Source organism: Haematobia irritans, chromosome 4, assembly GCF_050003625.1.
Source record: "Haematobia irritans isolate KBUSLIRL chromosome 4, ASM5000362v1, whole genome shotgun sequence".
Lineage (NCBI taxonomy): Eukaryota > Metazoa > Arthropoda > Insecta > Diptera > Muscidae > Haematobia > Haematobia irritans.
In genome coordinates, this window is record NC_134400.1 from 200,068,638 (window position 1) to 200,091,581 (window position 22,944).

General features: G+C 32.3%; 2 protein-coding genes across 3 annotated transcripts in view; one reads left to right on the forward strand and one right to left on the reverse strand.

The window, feature by feature from the left end:
* Positions 1-22,944, forward strand: part of LOC142235947 (uncharacterized) — an 874,494-nt gene that overhangs the window by 780,916 nt on the left and 70,634 nt on the right. The window lies entirely within an intron of this gene.
* On the reverse strand, positions 2,374-12,316 carry LOC142234677 (uncharacterized). Of its 2 annotated transcripts, none has more exons than XR_012721677.1 (2): positions 10,474-10,818; positions 2,374-3,082 (listed from the first exon to the last, which is right to left on the reverse strand). XR_012721677.1 is itself a non-coding variant. In XM_075305857.1 (2 exons), the coding sequence occupies exons 1-2, from the start codon at positions 11,847-11,849 to the stop codon at positions 2,635-2,637; spliced, it is 513 nt and encodes a 170-aa protein (XP_075161972.1). In that variant the 5' UTR covers positions 11,850-12,316; the 3' UTR covers positions 2,374-2,634. The 2 variants fall into 2 exon arrangements, 1 of the variants encoding a protein (XP_075161972.1); XM_075305857.1 differs by lacking the exon at positions 10,474-10,818 and adding an exon at positions 11,785-12,316.

Sequence of the window (22,944 nt, forward strand, 5' to 3'; positions counted from 1 at the left end):
GAATTAATTATACCCTTCACCACTACTGTGGTACAGGGTATAATAAGTTTGTGCATTTGTAAAGGGTGATTCTTTTGAGGTTAGGATTTTCATGCATTAGTATTTGACAGATCACGTGGGATTTCAGACATGGTGTCAAAGAGAAAGATGCTCAGTATGCTTTGACATTTCATCATGAATAGACTTACTAACGAGCAACGCTTGCAAATCATTGAATTTTATTACCAAAATCAGTGGCAGAAAATCCGCTTTTTTATCGACAAATTTTGTTCAGCGATGAGGCTCATTTCTGGTTGAATGGCTACGTAAATAAGCAAAATTGCCGCATTTGGAGTGAAGAGCAACCACAAGCCGTTCAAGAACTGCCCATGCATCCCGACAAATGCACTGTTTGGTGTGGTTTGTACGCTGGTGGCATCATTGGACCGTATTTTTTCAAAGATGCTGTTGGACGCAACGTTACGGTGAATGGCGATCGCTATTGTTCGATGCTAACAAACTTTTTGTTGCCAAAAATGGAAGAACTGAACTTGGTTGACATGTGGTTTCAACAAGATGGCGCTACATGCCACACAGCTCGCGATTCTATGGCCATTTTGAGGGAAAACTTCGGAGAACAATTCATCTCAAGAAATGGACCGGTAAGTTGGCCACCAAGATCATGCGATTTGACGCCTTTAGACTATTTTTTGTGGGGCTACGTCAAGTCTAAAGTCTACAGAAATAAGCCAGCAACTATTCCAGCTTTGGAAGACAACATTTCCGAAGAAATTCGGGCTATTCCGGCCGAAATGCTCGAAAAAGTTGCCCAAAATTGGACTTTCCGAATGGACCACCTAAGACGCAGCCGCGGTCAACATTTAAATGAAATTATCTTCAAAAAGTAAATGTCATGGACCAATCTAACGTTTCAAATAAAGAACCGATGAGATTTTGCAAATTTTATGCGTTTTTTTTTTAAAAAAAGTTATCAAGCTCTTAACAAATCACCCTTTATGTAACGCCAAGAAGGAGTAATCATAGACCAACCTTTTAGTATACGGATCGGCTTAGAATTAAATTCTGAGTCGATTTAGCGATGTCTGTCTGTCTGTCTGTCTGTCTGTCTGTCTGTCTGTCTGTCTGTCTGTCTGTCTGTCTGTCTGTCTGTCTGTCTGTCTGTCTGTCTGTCTGTCTATCTGTCTGTCTGTCTGTCTGTAAAAATGAGTCTAATTTTCCTAAACTTCTAATACATATATATCGAGCGATAAATCATAAATAAACTTTTTCGAAGTTTCCTTAAAATTGCTTCAGATTTAAACGTTTCTCATATTTTTTTACTAACATTGTGTTCCACCCTAGTGCATTAGCCGACTTAAATTTTGAGTCTATAGATTTTGTAGAAGTTTATCAAATTCTTCCAGATCGAGTGATATTTAAATGTATGTATTTGGGACAAACCTTTATATATAGCCCCCCAAAACATTTGACGGATGTGATATGGTATCGAAAATTTAGATCTACAAAGTGGTGCAGGGTATAATATAGTTGGCCCCGTCCGACTGTAGACTTTCCTTACTGGTTTTTTTTATAGAAAAACAATTTGAAAAAAATTTTTATAGAAATAAAAATTTCACATAATTTTCTAAAGAAATGCAATTTTGCCAAAATTTTCTATAGAAATAAAATTTTGACAAAATGTTCTAGATATATAAAATTTTGAAAAAAAAATCTATAGTAATGAAATTTTGACAAAATTTTCTATAGAAATAATATTTTAACAAAATTTTTTATAGAAATGAAATTTTGACAAAATTTTCTATAGAAATAAAATTTTGAAATTTATTTCTATAGAAATTAAATTGTACACAAAATATTCTATGGAAATAAAACAAAAAAATTTGTTGTTATTTGATAAAATTTTCTCCAAATTTTGGTACATTAGTCATCTCATTTTCCACCTGATTCTGATCTAAACATTCTCTACTTTAGCCTACATTGAAAAAACACGTAATTCCGAAATTTTCGTCTATACCCAGCAAACAAAATTTGGAAATTCTTCTAAAGGCACAACTGTAAAAGCACTTCCAAAAATGTCCTCCCAAAGATGTTCTTTATTTCAATAGGTAGTTCATTTGAGTAAATGTTTTTATAACTCGCTGTTAAGATACGTAAGAGGGGTAATCGGGACAAGAACTGTGGAGATGTATACCTCTTTACCGATGTTAGAGTGGACTGTATTTGGGGCAGGTCGCTGAAGTCGACTTCCGAGACGCAAGGGGCTTCAATAATAAAGAGGAATTCAATATGTGAACTCTGAGACAGACATAATATCTCTCGGAAAGAGATATCATGGGCAATGGATAGAGAAGTAAAAAAAAAGAAGAGGGTATGTTAGGTTTTAAGTTCGTGTATATTTGAGATTCTGCTATGTGCTCACCGTTTTAATGTGTAGACGTAAGTGGCTAAGTTTTATTCTTTCACTTGCCAAGAAATATTTCAATAATAATTGACAATTCACAATAACGCACAGTGGTCTTAAAACTAGAGTAATTCATGGTATCTTTGATTATTCAAACGTAATAATTAATACAAAAATGTGGATCATGTAAGTCTAAACTTGTACGTTTAGACATATCGCCGGGCCAGAGAAAGTTACTTCGGATTGCAACATAAGACTGAAGCGAGTGCCCGAATAGCTTCTGACAATAGTTGTTGGTTTGTAGTCGATTGAAAAGTTGCTGATTCGCTGTTATTGGTACTGCTGCGGACGGTTTGCCGGTTGTTGTTTTGTGTACTTCTGTGTACGTTGCTATTGCGTCGCAAATTTGTGGGTGGATTCGTATTCCGTTGGATGCTTCCATCCTGGAGGTAGCTGGCATGCAACAGAGTATGGTGTGGTCTTCCACACTTGCGGCACATGTTTGGCGATCTACAATCCCGGAATCTGTGGCTTCGCGCTAAACAATTTATACAATAGACCTCTTTGAGTACCATGTTCTTCCTTTCTTTGGGCGTCATCCACAAGAATTTTGGGCACACTTTTAATGGATGGAACTTTTTACAGAGTTTACATCTATATATGCCTGGTGTTGTTGAGGCTCTGGAAGAAAAACAATAACAATTATGGGGAACAATTTCGTAAATATTGAATAATGTGAGCTACGTGTCTCATAGATTTGTGGGAACCATTCTTAAGATACAGAATTTTCGCCAGGTGAATCTGCAAATGGAAGATAGCATAGTTTCGCAATGGGTCTCTTAATTATGCCGGTAGCAGTTCTAATATCCGCCACACGAACGTGATTATCAGACCCTTGATATATTTTATCTATTCTTCCCAACCTCCAATCGTTGGGCGGGATTAAATCGTCAATAATTACCACTAAATCTCCTTGTTTCAGGTTTGGCAAAGCATTTTTCCATTTGTAACGTTTTTGTAGTGCCTTTAGGTAATCCTGCTTCCACCTAACGGCGAACTGATGATGAAGAGCCTTAAGTTTCAACCAACGATTTGTTAGAGATATATTTGGTGAAAGTGTTTCTGGCAATGCCATTAAAGGGGCACCTCTTAAAAAATGGCCTGGGGTTAAAGCTGTCAATTCGGTGGGATCCTCAGAGATCGCGGATATGGGACGCGAATTTAAGACACCTTCAACACGAGTTAATGTAGTAGAAAATTGCTCGAAGGTGAATTTATGGGAACCAGCAAGTTTTTTAAAATGAATTTTAAAACTTTTTACTGCGGCTTCCCATAGGCCGCCCATGTGAGGAGCATGAGGGGGTATAAATTTCCACTCAAATCCGTGTATGGAGTATCGTTGAGCAATATCATTCGAGGTAGATTTTAAAAATTGAGCAAATTCTCTCATAAATTTTCTACTTGCACCCAAAAAGTTTCTACCATTGTCAGAAACCACCCTATGGGGGAGTCCCCGCCTACCAACAAATCGGGCAAATGTAGCCTCGAATGCTGCGGAAGATAACTCGGAGCAGGCTTCTAGGTGTATGGCTTTGGTAGCAAAGCAAACAAAGACGCATACATATCCTTTGATAATAGGAGCATTCCGGATATTCGAACTTTTTAGGTCAAAGGGGCCTGCAAAGTCCACACCAGTTATGTGAAATGGTGGGGAAAACGTACAACGCTCCGGGGGTAATGGAGCCATTATTTGGGACCTTGGATTACTTCTGTATATAATGCAAACTTTACACTTGTGAATTATACTTTTAACTCGGGGTTTTAGCCTAGCGATATAGAACTCAGTTTGAGTGAATCTGCACATTTGAGTGCATTCTGCGTGGGCTAAAAAGTGGTGTAAATGTACGAGATACAAATTACATAATCTAGAGTTACCTGGGAGTATAATGGGATATCGTTCTCTATAGGGAAGTGACGAATCTGATAATCTTCCATTTACTCGTAGGACATACTTTGAATCAAGGAATGGGTTCACTGTAGACAAATTGCTTCTTCGAGAAATGGGTTTAGAATCCATGAGCGCCTCATACTCTTGCGGATAAAATTTCTTTTGGGAAAGTATTATCAACCGAGTTTTAACGAATTGTAACTCGTTTAGTGTCAAGTTGACAGAAGCTGGTTTAGAATTGGTTTTGAATTTTTGATGAGTTGCTCGGAAAAACCTAAAGACATATGAAAGGACTCTAAGGGCTCTAGCATATGAAGAAAATCGCAGCAATATATCATCTTCTATAGCTGAAGCATGAATAACTTTAATTATCTGAGGTTTTGGGGGAACAATTAAGGGGTTTTTCCTAGGCCAATTACTCTCCGAAGTAGTTAGCCATTTGGGTCCATTCCACCAAAGGGAATTGGATATAAGATCCTCAGACGAACAGCCTCGAGTTCCAAGATCAGCTGGATTATCATTGGTAGGCACATATCGCCATTTTCCATTTGTGATCAAGTCGTGGATCTGAGAGGTACGATTTGCCACGTAAGTTTCCCAGGACAATGGCGGTTTGGAGAGCCATCCTAGTACTATGGATGCGTCTGTCCAAAGGGTAATCGAGTTGATATTCGTATCAAATATCTGTAGAACAAAACTTATTAGTTTGGCTAATAGCAAAGCGCCATTGAGCTCCAATTTGGGTAACGTTACGGGTTTTATGGGGGCAACTTTACTTTTGGCTGTCAGTAAATTGCAGAAAACTTGAGAAGATTTAGTTTGTACACGAACATAAACGCATGCGCAGTAAGCAGACTTTGATGCATCACAAAATCCATGAATATCGATCTTATCTGCCTGTGTGTATTGAATCCATCGTGGTATCACAATGTTATCAATTTTAGCCAAATCAGAGTGTAAAACATTCCAAGCGGATTGCGAGTCGGGGCTTAAAGGCTCATCCCAATCGGTTCCCTCGAGCCAAAGTTGTTGCATAAGTATTTTTGAGCGAATTAGAATCGGGGTTATCCATCCCGCAGGGTCGAAAAATTTGGCTACATTAGAAAGTATTTTGCGTTTTGTTGGGTTCAAGTCTAATTGTATCGGATCAGATGAATATGAGAATTGGTCTTGAAGAGCATTCCACTTTATTCCAAGTGTTTTAGTGGAACTTTTCTCCGAGAGGCTTAGCAGATCAGAATCATATAAATCTTCCTTCGGAAGATGAGTAAGTAAATCTGGTTTGTTTGCGGTAAATTTTTTGAGTGGAAACCCAGCAGAATTGAGCACAGTAATAAGGTCATTTTGGAATTTAACAGTTTCTTCTATTGAGAAACCTCCCGACAATATGTCATCGACATAAGTTTCTTTACGTAAGATCCTAGCTACATGTGGGAACTGCTTCTCCGAGTCGGAAGCCAGTTGTTGTAGGGTTCTTATGGCTAAGAAGGGCGCACAATTTATACCAAAAGTTACAGTATTTAATTGGTAATCTTTGATTGGACAATTTGGGTTATCTTGAAATAAAATACGCTGATATTGTCTGTCTGAGGGATGTACCTTTATCTGACGGTACATTTTTTGTATATCTGCACAATAAACGTACTTGTATTTTCTCCAGTTGAGAATTGTGGATATCAAGTCGTTTTGCAAAGTGGGTCCAGTGTAAAGGACGCTGTTCAATGATTGACCAGTTTTCGTTTTACGAGACGCGTTGAAAACGACCCTTACTTTAGTAGACTTATGTTCGGGGCGTATTACCGCGTGGTGTGGGAGGTAAAATGAGAAAAATTTACCTTCTGCAGATATTTCAAGGGAGGAAGATTCTTCCATGTGTTTCAACGAGATATATTCGTTTAGAACTGAGTGATATTGTTCTTTCAGACCGAGATCAGCGGATAAAGATTTTTCCAATCTTGAGTACTGGCCAAGAGCGAGAAAGCGAGAAGAGCCAAGGTGCAAAGTGTTGGGAAACTCTGGTTTAAAAGGAAGTCGAACTACGTATCGACCATCTGTGTCCCGAGTAGTAGTAGTGTTATAGAAATCCTCGCAATATTTATCCTCAGCCGAGCATAGTGACTTTTTGGGAATTTCCTCGATTTCCCAAAATTTTCGAAGTATGTCACTAATTTGTTCATCCTCAGATGTAACGACATTTGTTGTAAATGTGCTAACTTTCTCCGCTACCATTGGACCGCTTAGCACCCATCCAAAAATGGTATTGTACGCGGAAGCTTGACCACAAATATTTTTCTTAATTCCCTCAATATTTATAAATCTTTCCGAATCATTGCCGAGTATCAAGTCAATATTGGCAGATTTATTGAAGTTGGGATCCGCGAGTTCGAGTTCTCTGAGTTCTTGAGAGTAAGTAACGTCGAAAGAGACAGATGGTAATTTTTTTGTGAGTTTTGGGAGGACAATAGCAGAAATAACAAACCGAAAATCGTGCTTTTGGGAATAAAGGGTTAATTCGCACTCCTTGTCAGCCTTTTGAGTTGTCTCACCAACACCACTGATCTCAAAGAGAGAGCTGCGATAAGGAACATTCAGCCACTTTCGAATTCGTTCCGAAAGGAATGTTCTTTGAGACCCCGGGTCAATTAATGCCCGAATCGTAAAAAGTTCACCTTGGTAGTCAAGCTGCACCAAAGCTGTGCGAAGTAAAATGGTTTCACTGTTCAACGATAAATTGGCTTGAACTTGCGCGCACGCCTGTTGCGAAGTGGAGGGATTCTCAGGGCCGGGTGTCCCATCGTCCCGATTATTAATCGCGTCATTCACACTAGTAGACACAGAGGACCTTTGCTCTTGGTTTCCCATTGAAGACAGGGTTCGATCCAAATGTAACAAAGTGTGATGGTGCCTCTTGCATGTTAAGCAAGTGTATTTGCTCTTACATTTGGATTTCGTGTGCGAGTCAGAAAGACAGTTGTTGCACATTTTGTTTTTAAAAACAAAATCAATTCTTTCTTGGGGTGAAAATTTTCTAAATTCGGGGCAAACACGTATATTGTGTCTCTTATTGCACAACTGGCAAGACGAATCTAGCTTTTCTTGTGAGGTATATGACTGTATACTATTTGTATTTGTGGGAGCATTACGTATGGGAAGACTGTGACAGTCTCTTGCAGACTTGAAACTTGTTATGCGTTCCACAACTTCAAATCTGTTTATGAGAAATTCGTCCATTTTAGACCAGCTGGGAAGATCGCGATGTGATCTCAAAGACTGTTCCCATTGGGAAATTGTCTCCTCCGGGAGCTTGGTTGATACCAAATATATTAAAATTGGATCCCAGTCATCCACAATTATCCCCAAGCTTCTTAGTGTGCAGAGACAGTCATTAACTGTGGAGTGAATCTTTTGAAGCGATTCACTATTCTCTGTCTTCGCCGCTGGAATATTAAACAAGATCTTCATCTGGTTATCCACCAGTACTCGCTTGTTCTCAAATCGGGATTTTAGGGCATTCCATGCATGCTCAAAGTTCTCGTCGCACAATGAATATCGTTTAACAATTGCGCCAGCACTGCCCTTTGTTTTATTTCTCAAATGATAGAGCTTTTGGGCTGCTGTGAGTTTGGGGTGGTTTACGTAAACGGCCGTGAACATGTCACGAAAAGATGGCCATTGTTCGTAGCTACCCCCAAACACCTCAGTGTCGCAAGGGGGAACTTTAATACACACACTCGAGTTATCAGAGAATTGATTATTATTCTCCTGGGTGTCTCTTGGGTTCGTGCGACGTCTGAACGTAATATTTTGAGAATTAGGGACTCCCGAGATTCTTAGAATATCGATAATCTTTGATCTTGTCCCATAATAGGCCTCTGCACAGTGATCAAAGTTAACTGTTGCATTCTCCTTGGACTGCTGTGCATTAGCAAGATCTGGAGATAACAACAAATCTTCATAGATAATTTGGAGCTTATTCCATCTCCTGTCCAGGTCCTCCATCCTAACTTCAAGGGAAGAGTCTGTTTGGTTCTGTATATCAACGGTATCGAAAGCTGAGCAAAACCCGATTAAATGTTTATACGCAAACAGAAATCTTTCGTAAGTAGGGGACGGTTTAGTTCCAGAAATGGTGGACAATTCGTCCGATGTATGGGAAAATCTGGTGTCCGAACTACCCGAAGTAGATTCCTTGCTTGGAGGAGGATCCATTACGCAAATCTTCCAAATAACAAAAAAGGTGTCGAGCACAGGCGAAAGATTCAGAAATTAAATTCACGTTTTGCTTTTACTTCGGAAAATATTATAGAGAGGCCCCAGATTTCTTGGCCCTAAAATATGAATGCGAGCCTTGGCTAACACAGAGTTCAATTTCCTTCACGAATATAACGAATAACCAAAGTCAAAAAATTTTCAGGGAAGCCGGTTCTTCACTCTAGTTCAGTGACTCGACATAAAATTGGTATCTCTTTGTACAAGAAAATTTTCCCAGGCTGAACTAGGCTTTAATAATTCCCAAAAAGAACTACAATGTGAATGAAATCGTGTTTAAATTTAGGATCCGTTTTCAAACAATTTAAAACGGCTTTCGCTTACGCGAGAAACAAAGTATAATTCTGGAAAAGGAAATTCAATACCAAATCATTGAACCAAATCTTCGAGTTTGAGAAAACTTTTTGTCAGTATGGAAACAGAATACCGAGGTATATTTTAATTACAAATAATTAATGGGACATTTACAATGGCACGTGCATGCACCTTGAATATTCAAAGATGAGTATGAAACCTCGGCACACTTACAAAAGTGGTACGATCAGAATTGAATATTTGGTTGGTTAATTGTAAACCATATAAAACTAGAAAAATTATCGGGATATGAATGAATGTGATTACTGTAGCAAACAGGTTATCCGTAAACCTTAAAAAAAATGAAAAATCCATAAACAAAACAAGATTTTCAAGCACTGAAAAACTTATTGTTAGAGTGAGCTATACCCTTTGGGAAACGTACATAAGGATTGATTGTAAATCCTACATTGATTGGCATAGAACATTTAGGGTCATATAATGGTAGGTTGATTGTAAACCTTTTAGAAATGTAGTACCAATGCTACCCCGTGATTAATTGCAAATTGAAAAAATTTATAAAGTTTGTGTGCTTTAGATCATTTGGAATCGTAAAGCGATGGTTGATTGTAAACCATTTAAATGTGTAGAATAAGGTTTAAAACATATTTAACTGCAAATGCTTTAAAAAATTAGTTTTTGGACATTTCTGTTCACCGATCTTGATTATTGCTCTTATTATTTTAAGAAAGAACTAAAATCAATTTTTAAGCCACAGATCAAAGGAAATACCTGCATTTCACGTCACAAACCAAAAATATCTTCGCGTTTTTTTTTTTTTCACAGAATAAATGGTATAGTTGTATTTTATACCACAGATTTCAAAACGATCAAACTAAAGATTTAACCGCCTAAGTTTCAACACAGTTTAATACAAAATTTTTAAATTTGTATCACAAGTAACATAGTGAGTAAACTAATTTTTAAATTGGTGTTAGTGTTTTAGTTGTGAAATGTTCAATAAAATAATTTGATTCAGAATTATTTTTTTAATTGTAAGCAGTGCGGAAGTATCGGTTTGATACCTCTATATTTTACTTGTTGCTTCCTAGATATTAATGGAACTATGATGCCAGAGACAAATTTTTAATAATTTTTTATGATCATTTCAATCTCGGGAAAATTTCTGTGGCACATACTTCTTTTGTGCAGAGTAACTCGTAGATATTTGGATGGATTTAATGCACTGTATGTGCTGACTATTTAAAAATTCAGCTTCATGAATGTGAGTCCATACTTTTCGTATGCAGTGTAATCAATATATATATATTTGGTGGAGTTGAAGCACTGTGCGTGCTGATTGTCGAAGAACCATGAATGTGTATGTGAGTTTGAGTGTGATGATCAAATTTTTCAAGAGATTTCACTATTGTGAATTGTTCAATTTTACTCAAGATGTGCACGAAATTGATTTTAAGAGTATATGAGCAGTGTAAATATTATGTAGGGTTTAGTACAACTAATTTGTTAAAATTTTAAAAATATTGAATGGAAATAATACCTTAAACTCCAAGATATTTTTGTAGCTTTAATTATTTATATTATCCGTATTTAAATTGATTACGCGAGCCCGGAGTGGAATTATTTTTACTTTTCCAATAACTCTTTTTTTATTTTTCTACACTGTAACACAGCCCGATTTGTTTATATTTTGTTTTGCTAAGAATTTTCGTTTAAAAATCACAAAAAAACTGTCCGACACTTATCATTACTTCTCTCTTATTTCAATGATTTATTCTTTTCTTTCTTTGTGTTTGAAAAACGAAAAGAAACAAAATTTGCATTCCTATGCTTACTGCATTCCTATGCTTCTCTCAATAATGGGTTTTAGAGCGAGATGGAAGACCCGAGCAATCTTGATGGAAGTGATAAGGAATATAGATATGAGAGAAAATCTTAAAATGAGATTTTGGTGCATAGGCGGGGCTTAAAAAAAAATTTAGCAAAAGAAAAAGCGAATTTTTGGTAGACATATTTTTTAACGGTTTCTTCGAAAATTGTGCAATGAAGGAATTGTCTTTGTGATTTTTATAGACAATAGAAACCAATAAAAATATGATCCCATGCACAAATTTCTTTATTATAACTGTAAATTTTTATGCGAATTTCATTTGTATTATAACGGTTTATACATATTTTTATTGTAGAATTTCAGGAAATTTTGTTGGTTTTATAAGAACAATTTTATCGAAAAATATTTTTTGCTTTCATTTTGAATTTTTCGGACGGACAATGCATGCAAATTTTTAATAAATTTTTAAACTTTTCAATAAATGAGCAATAATAATTGTTATGTTATTTGTAATTTGAGCCTTTTTATGATTTTTCAACATGGTAAATAGATATTTTAGTGAACTGGTTAAACACTTATGTAATTACGACTTATCCCTTTTCAGTATTAACGCCTTTCACACGTGTCGTAATGCAACTCAAATAATTATTTATTGCATAAAAAATTTATCGACCACGGAAAAAATCTGTTTTTAATTGTGTTTGACCATTTTTTAATTTTAGTTTCCTCGGTTTTTTAATGTTTTACCCAATTTCAGAATTTTCAGTTTTTAACTATCTTAACCAATCTCCAATGTCAAACTTTTAGAGGTTTTCAAACTTAGTTTAAATTTTAATTAACTTCGTTTAGCAAATTTATCAAAAATAAATTTTCCGAATGAACCAATAAAACTATACAATTGCGCTTTATATTCGTTTTAAAATTTACACGTTTTTTTTTCGAACGAATTTGCCGCACACCCGTCTTCGATAAGGAATTTTTTGTACTAATTCATGTAGCTAGAGAGTAATTTGAGTTTACCTTGAATTCTCTCCAATTGAAGATGATCTCCTCTGCCTCGAGGTTTCTCTTCTCGAATGGACCATGTTAAGATACGTAAGAGGGGTAATCGGGACAAGAACTGTGGAGATGTATACCTCTTTACCGATGTTAGAGTGGACTGTATTTGGGGCAGGTCGCTGAAGTCGACTTCCGAGACGCAAGGGGCTTCAATAATAAAGAGGAATTCAATATGTGAACTCTGAGACAGACATAATATCTCTCGGAAAGAGATATCATGGGCAATGGATAGAGAAGTAAAAAAAAAGAAGAGGGTATGTTAGGTTTTAAGTTCGTGTATATTTGAGATTCTGCTATGTGCTCACCGTTTTAATGTGTAGACGTAAGTGGCTAAGTTTTATTCTTTCACTTGCCAAGAAATATTTCAATAATAATTGACAATTCACAATAACGCACAGTGGTCTTAAAACTAGAGTAATTCATGGTATCTTTGATTATTCAAACGTAATAATTAATACAAAAATGTGGATCATGTAAGTCTAAACTTGTACGTTTAGACACTCGCTTTTTTCATATTTTTAATGAAAAATTTTTAGTTTTTTTTTGTTTCCAATAGGTTAGAAACAGATAAATAATTAGTACAAATTATTTAAATTTTGTCGAAAAAAACTTCTAAATCCATTCTAGAAAACTAGAGAATTTTGGAAAATATTTGATGACAAACGTTCCAGACAAGCGTTAGAATGCATTAAAAATCATAAAAAAAATGTTAATGATTTATTTGTCAAAATATCACAAAATTTATTAACTCATATTCAAAACATTGAATTTGCTTCACACCGTAAAAAGTGAATCAAATTCAATGCAACGGCTGTGGAAAAGGTTGACTTCCGTCCTATGACAAGACCATGTTAAATTCATCGCTTCTGTGCCAACGGAAAAACTCACTTCGAAAAAGTTTTCTTTATTTTTTTTTTTACGAAGACACCCATTTTATGATCAAATCAAATCTATGTCAGTCTAAAGACAAACTATCTAGAATGAAAAGTTTATCGCATTCGTTTATGGAGGACAAAGAATCATTGTGCTTATAATAATATTTTTTTTTTCACTGTATTTTCAATTTTTCACAATTCTCGTAAAGATGAACCTGTTCTATTTTCCAATTCTCCTTAGTCCAGAATTCACAGTGTCTGTCCGGCCAATCTTTGGCCGTTCACTCATATTCATGTCCATACCCTGCATGGTTGGTTTGTGCCATTGTGTGTAGTAATAGGGGTCTCCTAATTAGTCTAATTAGCCATTAAGCCAATTTTTTCTTGTTGTTGTTGTTGTTGGTTTTTGTTCGATTGAAACGCAGTTTGGTTTTTCATTCTTCCTGGACTGGTCTGGTCTGGACTTTCATGGCCTTATTCTTCCGTTCCATTGATAGGCGTATTGGTTCGTTACATTTGATGTCGATGCCGATGTTATTGTCTTTGCGTTTTCTAATGAAGTTGTTAAATAAAATATAATGAAATATATGGTTGTTATGGTGGTGCGCGCATGCGCTTGGCCACAAGAAGCCATATAGGCATACGGAGAAAAATTATGTTGTACACAATATGGTGGAAATGACTTCCTGTGCACAGTGGGTGTTGACGATAAAGAAAATAGATATTAATGATAAATCGTTTATGATTGTATATCTGTCTGAATTGAGTATAAACCTCACACTGCCTTGTTACCTTTAGGGTGGCTAGTGAGTATTGTAACCAAATTTCTAAACAGCTTGTCTTACAGCTGGAAGATTTATTCTGGTGACAGTTCATTTTATTACAAGCTTACATTATATTATTACGTGCTTACAACAGCATCTTGATCAATTGCATTCAGAAACAAGTATATACGGCCGTAAGTTCGGCAAGGCCGAATCTTATGTACCCTCCACCATGGATAGCGTAGAAACACCGTATTCTCAAAAAAAAAAAAAACAAGTAAGGAAAGTCTAAAGTCGGGCGGGGCCGACTATATTATACCCTGCACCACTTTGTAGATCTAAATTTTCGATACCATATCACATCCGTCAAATGTTATGGGGGCTATATATAAGGGTTTGTCCAAAATATATACATTGAATTGTCACTCGATTTGGGCAGAATTTGATAGACTTTTACAAAATCTATAGACTCAAAATTTAAGTTGGCTAATGCACTAGGGGGGAACATAATTTTAGTAAAAAACCAGTAAGGAAAGTCTACAGTCGGGCGGGGCCGACTATATTATACCCTGCACCACTTTGTAGATCTAAATTTTCGATACCATATCACATCCGTCAAATGTTTTGGGGGGCTATATATAAAGGTTTGTCCCAAATACATACATTTAAATATCACTCGATCTGCAAGAATTTGATAGACTTCTACAAAATCTATAGACTCAAAATTTAAGTCGGCTAATGCACTAGGGTGGAACACAATGTTAGTAAAAAAATATGAGAAAAAAAATTGACAAAATTTTCTATAGAAATAAAATTTTGACAAAATTTTCTATAGAAATAAAATTTTGACAAAATTTTCTATAGAAATAAAATTTTGACAAAATTTTCTATAGAAATAACATTTTGCAAAAATGTTCTATCGAATTAAAATTTTGCAAATATTTTCTATAGAAATAACATTTTGCCAAATATGTTCTACAGAAATACAATTTTTACGAAAATTTTCTATAGAAATAAAATTTTAAAAAAATTTCTATTGGAATAAAACTGCAAAAATTATCCACAAAAATAAACATTTGACAAAATTTTCTATAGAAATAAAATTTTTACGAAAATTTTCTATAGAAATAAAATTTTGCAAAAATTTTCTACAGAAATAAAATTTTGACAAAATTTTCTATAGAAATAAAATTTTTACGAAAATTTTCTATAGAAATAAAATTTTGCCATATCACATCCGTCAAATGTTATGGGGGCTATATATAAGGGTTTGTCCAAAATATATACATTGAATTGTCACTCGATTTGGGCAGAATTTGATAGACTTTTACAAAATCTATAGACTCAAAATTTAAGTTGGCTAATGCACTAGGGGGGAACATAATTTTAGTAAAAAACCAGTAAGGAAAGTCTACAGTCGGGCGGGGCCGACTATATTATACCCTGCACCACTTTGTAGATCTAAATTTTCGATACCATATCACATCCGTCAAATGTTTTGGGGGGCTATATATAAAGGTTTGTCCCAAATACATACATTTAAATATCACTCGATCTGCAAGAATTTGATAGACTTCTACAAAATCTATAGACTCAAAATTTAAGTCGGCTAATGCACTAGGGTGGAACACAATGTTAGTAAAAAAATATGAGAAAAAAAATTGACAAAATTTTCTATAGAAATAAAATTTTGACAAAATTTTCTATAGAAATAAAATTTTGACAAAATTTTCTATAGAAATAAAATTTTGACAAAATTTTCTATAGAAATAACATTTTGCAAAAATGTTCTATCGAATTAAAATTTTGCAAATATTTTCTATAGAAATAACATTTTGCCAAATATGTTCTACAGAAATACAATTTTTACGAAAATTTTCTATAGAAATAAAATTTTAAAAAAATTTCTATTGGAATAAAACTGCAAAAATTATCCACAAAAATAAACATTTGACAAAATTTTCTATAGAAATAAAATTTTTACGAAAATTTTCTATAGAAATAAAATTTTGCAAAAATTTTCTACAGAAATAAAATTTTGACAAAATTTTCTATAGAAATAAAATTTTTACGAAAATTTTCTATAGAAATAAAATTTTGCAAAAATTTTCTACAGAAATAAAATTTTGCAAAAATTTTCTATAGAAATAAAATTTTGCCAAAAATTTTCTATAGAAATAAAATCTTTCAAAAATTTTCTACAGAAAGGAAATTTTGCAAAAAATGTTTATAAAAATAAAGTTTTGCAAAAATTTTCTATAGAAATAAAATTATGACAAAATATAGAAATAAATTTTTGCAAAAATGTTATATAGAAATAAGATTTGGACAAAATTTTTCTATAGAAATAAAATTTTTACGAAAATTTTCTATGGAAATAAAATTCTTACGAAAATTTTCTATAGAAATAAAATTTTTACGAAAATTCTCCATAGAAATAAAATTTCTATAGGAATAACATTGTTACGAAAATTTTCTATAGAAATAAAATTTTGACAACATTTTCTTAGCAATAAAATTTTTACGAAAATTTTTTATAGAAATAAAATTTTGAAAAAATTTCTATAGGAACAACATTGTTACGAAAATTTTCTATAAAAATAAAACTTTGACAAAATTTTCTATAGAAATAAAATTTTACGAAAATTTTCAATAGAAATAAAATTTTGCAAAAATTTTCTACAGAAATAAAATTTTGACAGCATTTTCTATAGAAATAAGATTTTGACAAAATTTTATATAGAAATAAAATTATGACAAAAATTCTCTATAGAAATAAATTTTTGAAAAAATGTTATATAGAAATAAAATTTGGACAAAATTGTCTATAGAAATATAATTTTTAAGAAAATTTTCTTTAGAAATAAAATTTTTACGAAAATTTTTTATAGAAATAAAATTTTGAAAAAAATTCTATAGGAATAACATTGTTACGAAAATTTTCTATAAAAATAAAATTTTGCTAAAATTGTCTATAGAAAAAAAATGTTGTCAAAAATTTTCTATAGAAATAAAATTTTGAAAAAATTTTCTATAGAAATAAAATTTTGCAAACATTTTCTATAGAATTTTGACAAAAGAAAAAAAATTTTCTATATAAATTAAATTTTCACAAAATTGTCTATAGAAATAAATTTTGCAAAAATTTTCTATAGAAATAAAATTTTCACAAAATTTTCTATAGAAATAAAATTTTGCAACAATTTTCTATAGAAATAAAATTTTTACGAAAATTTTCTCTAGAAATAAAATCTGCAAAAAATTTCTACAGAAATATAATTTTGACAGTATTTTCTATAGAAATAAGATTTTGACAAAATTTTATATAGATATAAAGTTTTGCAAAAACTTTCTATAAAAATAAAATTATGACAAAAATTTTCTATAGAAATAAAATTTTTACGAAAAATTTCCATAGAAATAAAATTTTGAAAAAAATTCTATAGGAATAACATTGTTACGAAAATGTTCTATAGAAATAAAATTTTGGCAACATTTTCTATAGAAATAAGATTTTGACAAAATTTTATATAGAAAAAAAATATTGCAAAATTTTTCTATAGAAATACAAATTTTACGAAAATTTTCTATAAAATTAAAACTTTGACAAAATTTTCTATAGAATTAAATTTTGCAAAAATTGTCTATAGAAAAAAAATTTCTATAGAAATACAGTTTTTACGAAAATTTTCTATAGAAATAAAATTTTTACGAAAATTTTCTATAGAAATAAAATTTTTACAATATTTTCTATAGAAATAAGATTTTGACAACATTTTATATAGAAATAAAATTTTGCAAAATTTTTCTATAGAAATACAAATTTTACGAAAATTTTCTATAGAAATAAAATATTGACATAATTTTCTATAGAAATAAAACTTTGACAAAATTTTCTATAGAAATAAAATTTTGCAAAAATTGTCTATAGAAAAAAAATGTTGACAAAAATTTTCTATAGAAATACATTTTTTTTACGAAAATTTTCTATAGAAATAAAATTTTGACAAAATTTTCTATAGAAATAAAATTTTGCAAAAATTTTCTATAGAAAAAAAAGTTGACAAAAATTTTCTATAGAAATATAATTTTTACGAACATTTTCGATAGAAATAAAATTTTGCAAAAATTTTCTATAGAAGTAAAATTTTGCAAAAATTTTCCATAGAAATAAAATTTTGCAAAAAATTTTCCATAGAAATAAAAGTTTGCAAAAATTGTTCTATACAAATAAAACTTTGACAAAATTTTCTATAGAAATAAAATTTTTACGAAAATGTTCGATAGAAATAAAATTTTTACGAAAATGTTCGATAGAAATAAAATTTTGCAAAAATGTTCGATAGAAATAAAATTTTGCAAAAATGTTCTATAGAAATAAAATTTGGCAAAAATTTTCTGTAGAAATTTTACGAAAATTTTCTATAGAAATAAAACTTTGACAAAATTTTCTATAGATATAAAATTTTGCAAAAATTGTCTATGGAAATAAAATGTTGACAAAAAATATCTATAGAAATACAATTTTTACGAAAATTTTTTATAGAAATAAAATTTTGAAAAAATGTCTATAGGGATAACATTGTTACGAAAATTTTCTATAAAAATAAAACTTTGACAAAATTTTCTATAGAAATAAAATTTTTACGAAAATTTTCTATAGAAATAAACTTTGACAAAATATTCTATAGAAATAAAATGTTGACAAAAAATTTCTATAGAAATATAATTTTTACGAAAATTTTCTATAAAAATAAAATTTTCACAAAATTGTCCATAGAAATAAATTTTGCAAATATTTTCTATAGAAATAACATTTTGCCAAAATTTTATATCTAGAAATACAATTTTGACAAATTTTGTATAGAAATAAAATTTTGCCAAAATTTTCTATAGAAATAAAATTTCAAAAATTTTCTATAGAAATAAAATCTTGCAAAAATTTTCTACACAAAGAAATTTTGCAAAAAATGTCTATAAAAATAAAGTTTTGCAAAAATTTTCTATAGAAATAAGTTTTTGAAAAATGTTATATAGAAATAAAATTTTGACAAAATTGTCTATAGAAATAGAATTTTTACGAAAATTTTCTGTAGAAATAAAATTTTGCAAAAATTTTCTACAGAAATAAATTTTTGACAGCATTTTCTATAGAAATAAGATTTTGACAAAATTTTATATAGAAATAAAATTTTGCAAAAATTTTCTATAGAATTAAAACTTTGACAAAATTTTTTATAGAAATAAAATTTTGCAAAAATTGTCTATAGAAAAAAATGTTGACAAACATTTTCTATAGAAATACAATGTTTACGAAAATTTTCTATAGAAATAGAATTTTTCCGAAAATTTTCTATAGAAATAAAATTTTTACGAAAATTTTCTATAGAAAAAAAAATGTTGACAAAAATTTTCTATAGAAATACAATTTTTACGAAAATGTTCTATAGAAATAAAATGTTTCCGAAAATTTTCTATAGAAATAAAATTTTTACGAAAATTTTCTATAGAAATAAAATTTCGCAAAAATTTTATGGAATTGGCCATTTTTACCACACGAAAATGAACCGCAAAACCTAAATGAAACAGGGCCACAAATATGGAGCGATGAGTCATAATGAATATGAGCCCCAACAAAATATAACTGAAGCATGAAAATCTACCCCTAAAATTTTTTTGGTTTTTGGGTCGATGTTCATATTTCAGTTACATATTGTTGGGACTCATATTCATTATGAAGAGTCACCTTATTTTTCTGACTCTGTTTCATTTAGGCTTTGAGGTTATTTGCCTGGGATCCATTTTCATATCACCACCATTTTCTTCCTATATAAACATTTGGGGCTATTTTAAATTTCGTTTTTGGATGATATTTGTAGTACAGAGAAGAAATGAGTGAGAGCGTTGATCTAAAATTTCCTTTGCGAGAAATGAAGTATTTCTTTGGATATTCTATGAAATGATCTTGATGTTTCTAATCAGATATCGTATGTTATGTCTCCATCATGACCTTCCAACCCACTGTTGATTGCAATTTCGTTGATTAACATAGTGTTCAATCTGACTTCCATAGCCCTTGTGGGACAACAATTTCTTCCTCAGTACCAACGTACAACCACAAAAAAACTGAACTCTTTTTCTTTCCATATCCTCTATACCGAACTTCACACTCGAATGTCATTGAATTTTATACAATCTGGAGCGGTTTTCTTGCATGCATTTGTTAAGAGCGCTATTAATTGTCACGTTGGTGTTACTTTGGTCTCGGCTTCGTTTGAGTTTTGTGTTATTCTTGGGATTTCGATGCTGTTGATTCTGACATCAAGAGTAAATGAGAAATTTCATGGTACTGCATGTACGAGTATATACCGCCGCCACAGCCACCGTCACCGCCATAACTGACACGCTATACTAAATTGAATGGCAGCAAATTGTGGCGCTAACATTTACAAAGAATTTTATTTAATTTTTTTCGCTTCGTTTTGGTTTTTGTTTTGTCTTTTATTACTCCATATCGTACGAATGGATGATGGTTCCGAGCTTGAGGATGGGCGAATTAAGGCATTCAACTTTTATGAGAGTATCATGATATCAAAAGCCATAGCGACGACGGCGGCGGCAGCGGCGGCATACCTCACCAAGATGAAAAAACTCTCCTTGGAGTTGTAACGCATAGCGCATCGATGGATGGATGGATGGTTGGTTGGTTGGTAGTTGGTTGGTTGGAAAAAATCTCAATTATTTGTTTTATAGTTTAGCATAGCGGTCGCTATGTCTCACAAAACAAATACGCATGTGCGCGCGCACTCACTTACCACAATCATGCGCCGTAATTAGCGTTTACTGTTAGCTATGGAAACAAACGACAGACAGACAGACAGACAGACATATAGACAGACAATAAGCCAATGTATAGATTGTATACGGCTGGTGACGAACGTAGCCCATTCAAAGACTTATGGAGAACCTTGCTCCTCCTAAGCTCTACCCAAAAAATGTCTCCACCAAAAAAAAAGAAAAATCCCAACCAAGCCAAAAACATTCTTAAACGTTTTCCTTGGACATATCCTCGTGTATGTGCCGTTATACATGTACAATATTTTTTTCGGCTGATTGCGAACCATAGCGCTTGCGCTTCACAATGGAAATTCCTCGAAAATTGGTCATATCATTGACAAATTAATGATATAGCAGCAGGGAACAAATGTTACCAAAATGTTTCCAAACCCAATGGCCTTTACCAATTAGTTTTGAGGACTTTTCTTTGTTTGTTGTTTTTTGGAGTGCAATGGCTTCCATTCTTTTGTAGCCAAAATATCCCCATGTCTTTATTGTAATGTACAGGATTGAAATTGAATAAAATACCAATGTTCAATGTACGACTAATGATCGCAACAAATTGATTGTTCCCTCATTAATGACAGAGACAAAACTTTTCTTGTAGAGGTATCCTTTAATCAATGCAATGGCATTAAATCGACATCATAATAAAAAAGAAACAAGTATATACGCCGGTAAGATCGGCCAGACCGAATCTTATGTACTCTCCACCATGGATTGCATGGAAACTTTTACTAAACACTGTCATCCACAATCGAATTATTTGGGTTGTGTTACTACTTGCCGATGCCAAGATATTTAAAAAGTTATTCCATACGGGTTATATATTAAACAAAAAGAAGACCGTTTAAATACGTATATAACACAGTTCTTGATCGGTATATAAAGGGGAGTATATAAATAATTACGAATCGATATGAACTGTTGCGTGGTAATTACAGAGCCAGAAGTGAAATATAGGGGTCGATTTATTTGGGGGCTATATACAATTATGATCCGATCTCGAGCAATTTGTGCACGGTTGTTAGAGACCATATACAAATACAAGAGAAAAACAAGTAAGTAAAGTAGAAAGTCGGGCGGGGCCGACTATATCATACCCTAAACCACCATTACAGAATTAGTAATCATAAGCATTTGTGGGGTAACATATAGGTCTGGGAGATAAACCGCAGTTACATATTTAAGAAAATTAAGGGGTACATGTCTATGGGTGCTTTGTGTCAATCTGACTATAACTCATAGTTAATGTTGCCATGGAAAATGTTCGGTTTACCCTACAAGGACAAAAAAAGTTCCCTACTTTCCCATACATTCCCAAACAATTTTCCCTACTATATATTTCGTTAAATTTAAAAAAATTTACAAAACAAAAATGGTTCTAAGTACTTTATTATCTTAAAACATGAATATGCAACGTATATAACTTAGAATATAAATTTGTATTACCACCACGGTTTCCAAAGTTGGTAGAATTCTACCCAAATTAGTAATCTTTTTTGTTAAATCTCTATAAAAATAAAATTTTGACAATAAATTCTATAGAATTAAAATTTTGAGAAAATATTCCACAGAAATAAAATTTTGAGAAAATTTTTTATAGAAATAAAAATTTGAAAAAAAAAAATCTATACAAGCACAATTTTGACAAAATGTTCTATAGAAATAAAATGTTAACAAAATTTTCTACAGGAATAAAGTTTACCACACATTCTTAAAGATCAAGCCTTGCCGGCTTCTAATTTCCTCCCCTAGAGCCACCAAAATGTAAAAACTATTACAAATTGTGTTGAGTGAAAATGTCCTACATTGTGGCCCTACGTCCCTACAAGACGCTAAATATTAGAAAAACCCTACATATAGGGAATTTCCCCTACATCTAGCAACACTGGCTGTGTTGATATTGCGCCTATGGAGTTAGTATGTCACTAATATTGAGCCCATTATTAAAAAAGAGAAAATCGTTAAATTAGTGTGGGTAATAAATCCAAATTTGTAAAAATCGAGCAATATTCTTATGTAAGAGCTACAAGTACGTATAAGTACGATCGGCTAGTACATAAAAATTTGAAATTTGAGTAACATTGGTTAATAAATAAGAGTACTATGGCCAAATTTGGGAAAATCGAGCGATGCATATATATGGAAGCTATATCTAAATCTGAACCAATTTGCATAATATTTTGCGGGTTTTATTAATACCACAAAAGGTTAACTTGTGCAAGATTTGAGTAAGATCAGTTACGAAATGAAGCCTGTATGGTCAAACATAAGGTTATTAGGGGCGAATTTTTCAAAATCGGGTGATACATATATGGGAGCTATATCTACATCTGAAGCGATTTCGATGAAATTTTGCACATATAGTAAGTACTATAGAGAACTGGATCTAGCCAACTTTTAGTAAGATCGGTTAATAAATAAGAGTTCTATGGCCAAATTTGGAAAATCGGGCTATACATATATATGGGAGCTATATGTAAATCTGAACCGATTTCGATGATTTTTTGCACATATAGTTAGTGCTATAGAAGACTACATTTAGCCAAATTTGAGTAAGATCGGTTGATAAATAAGGATTTTATGGCCAAATTTAGAAAAATAGGGCGATACATATATATGAGAGCTATATCTAAATCTGA

Excerpts from the sequence above, each read along its gene's own strand:
- LOC142234677 (XM_075305857.1), bottom strand. The coding sequence starts at position 11,849 with ATGGTCCATTCGAGAAGAGAAACCTCGAGGCAGAGGAGATCATCTTCA. Across the intron at positions 3,083-11,784 it reads TCAATTGGAGAGAATTCAAG|AGCCTCAACAACACCAGGCA; the intron begins GTAAACTCAAAT and ends TTTTTCTTCCAG.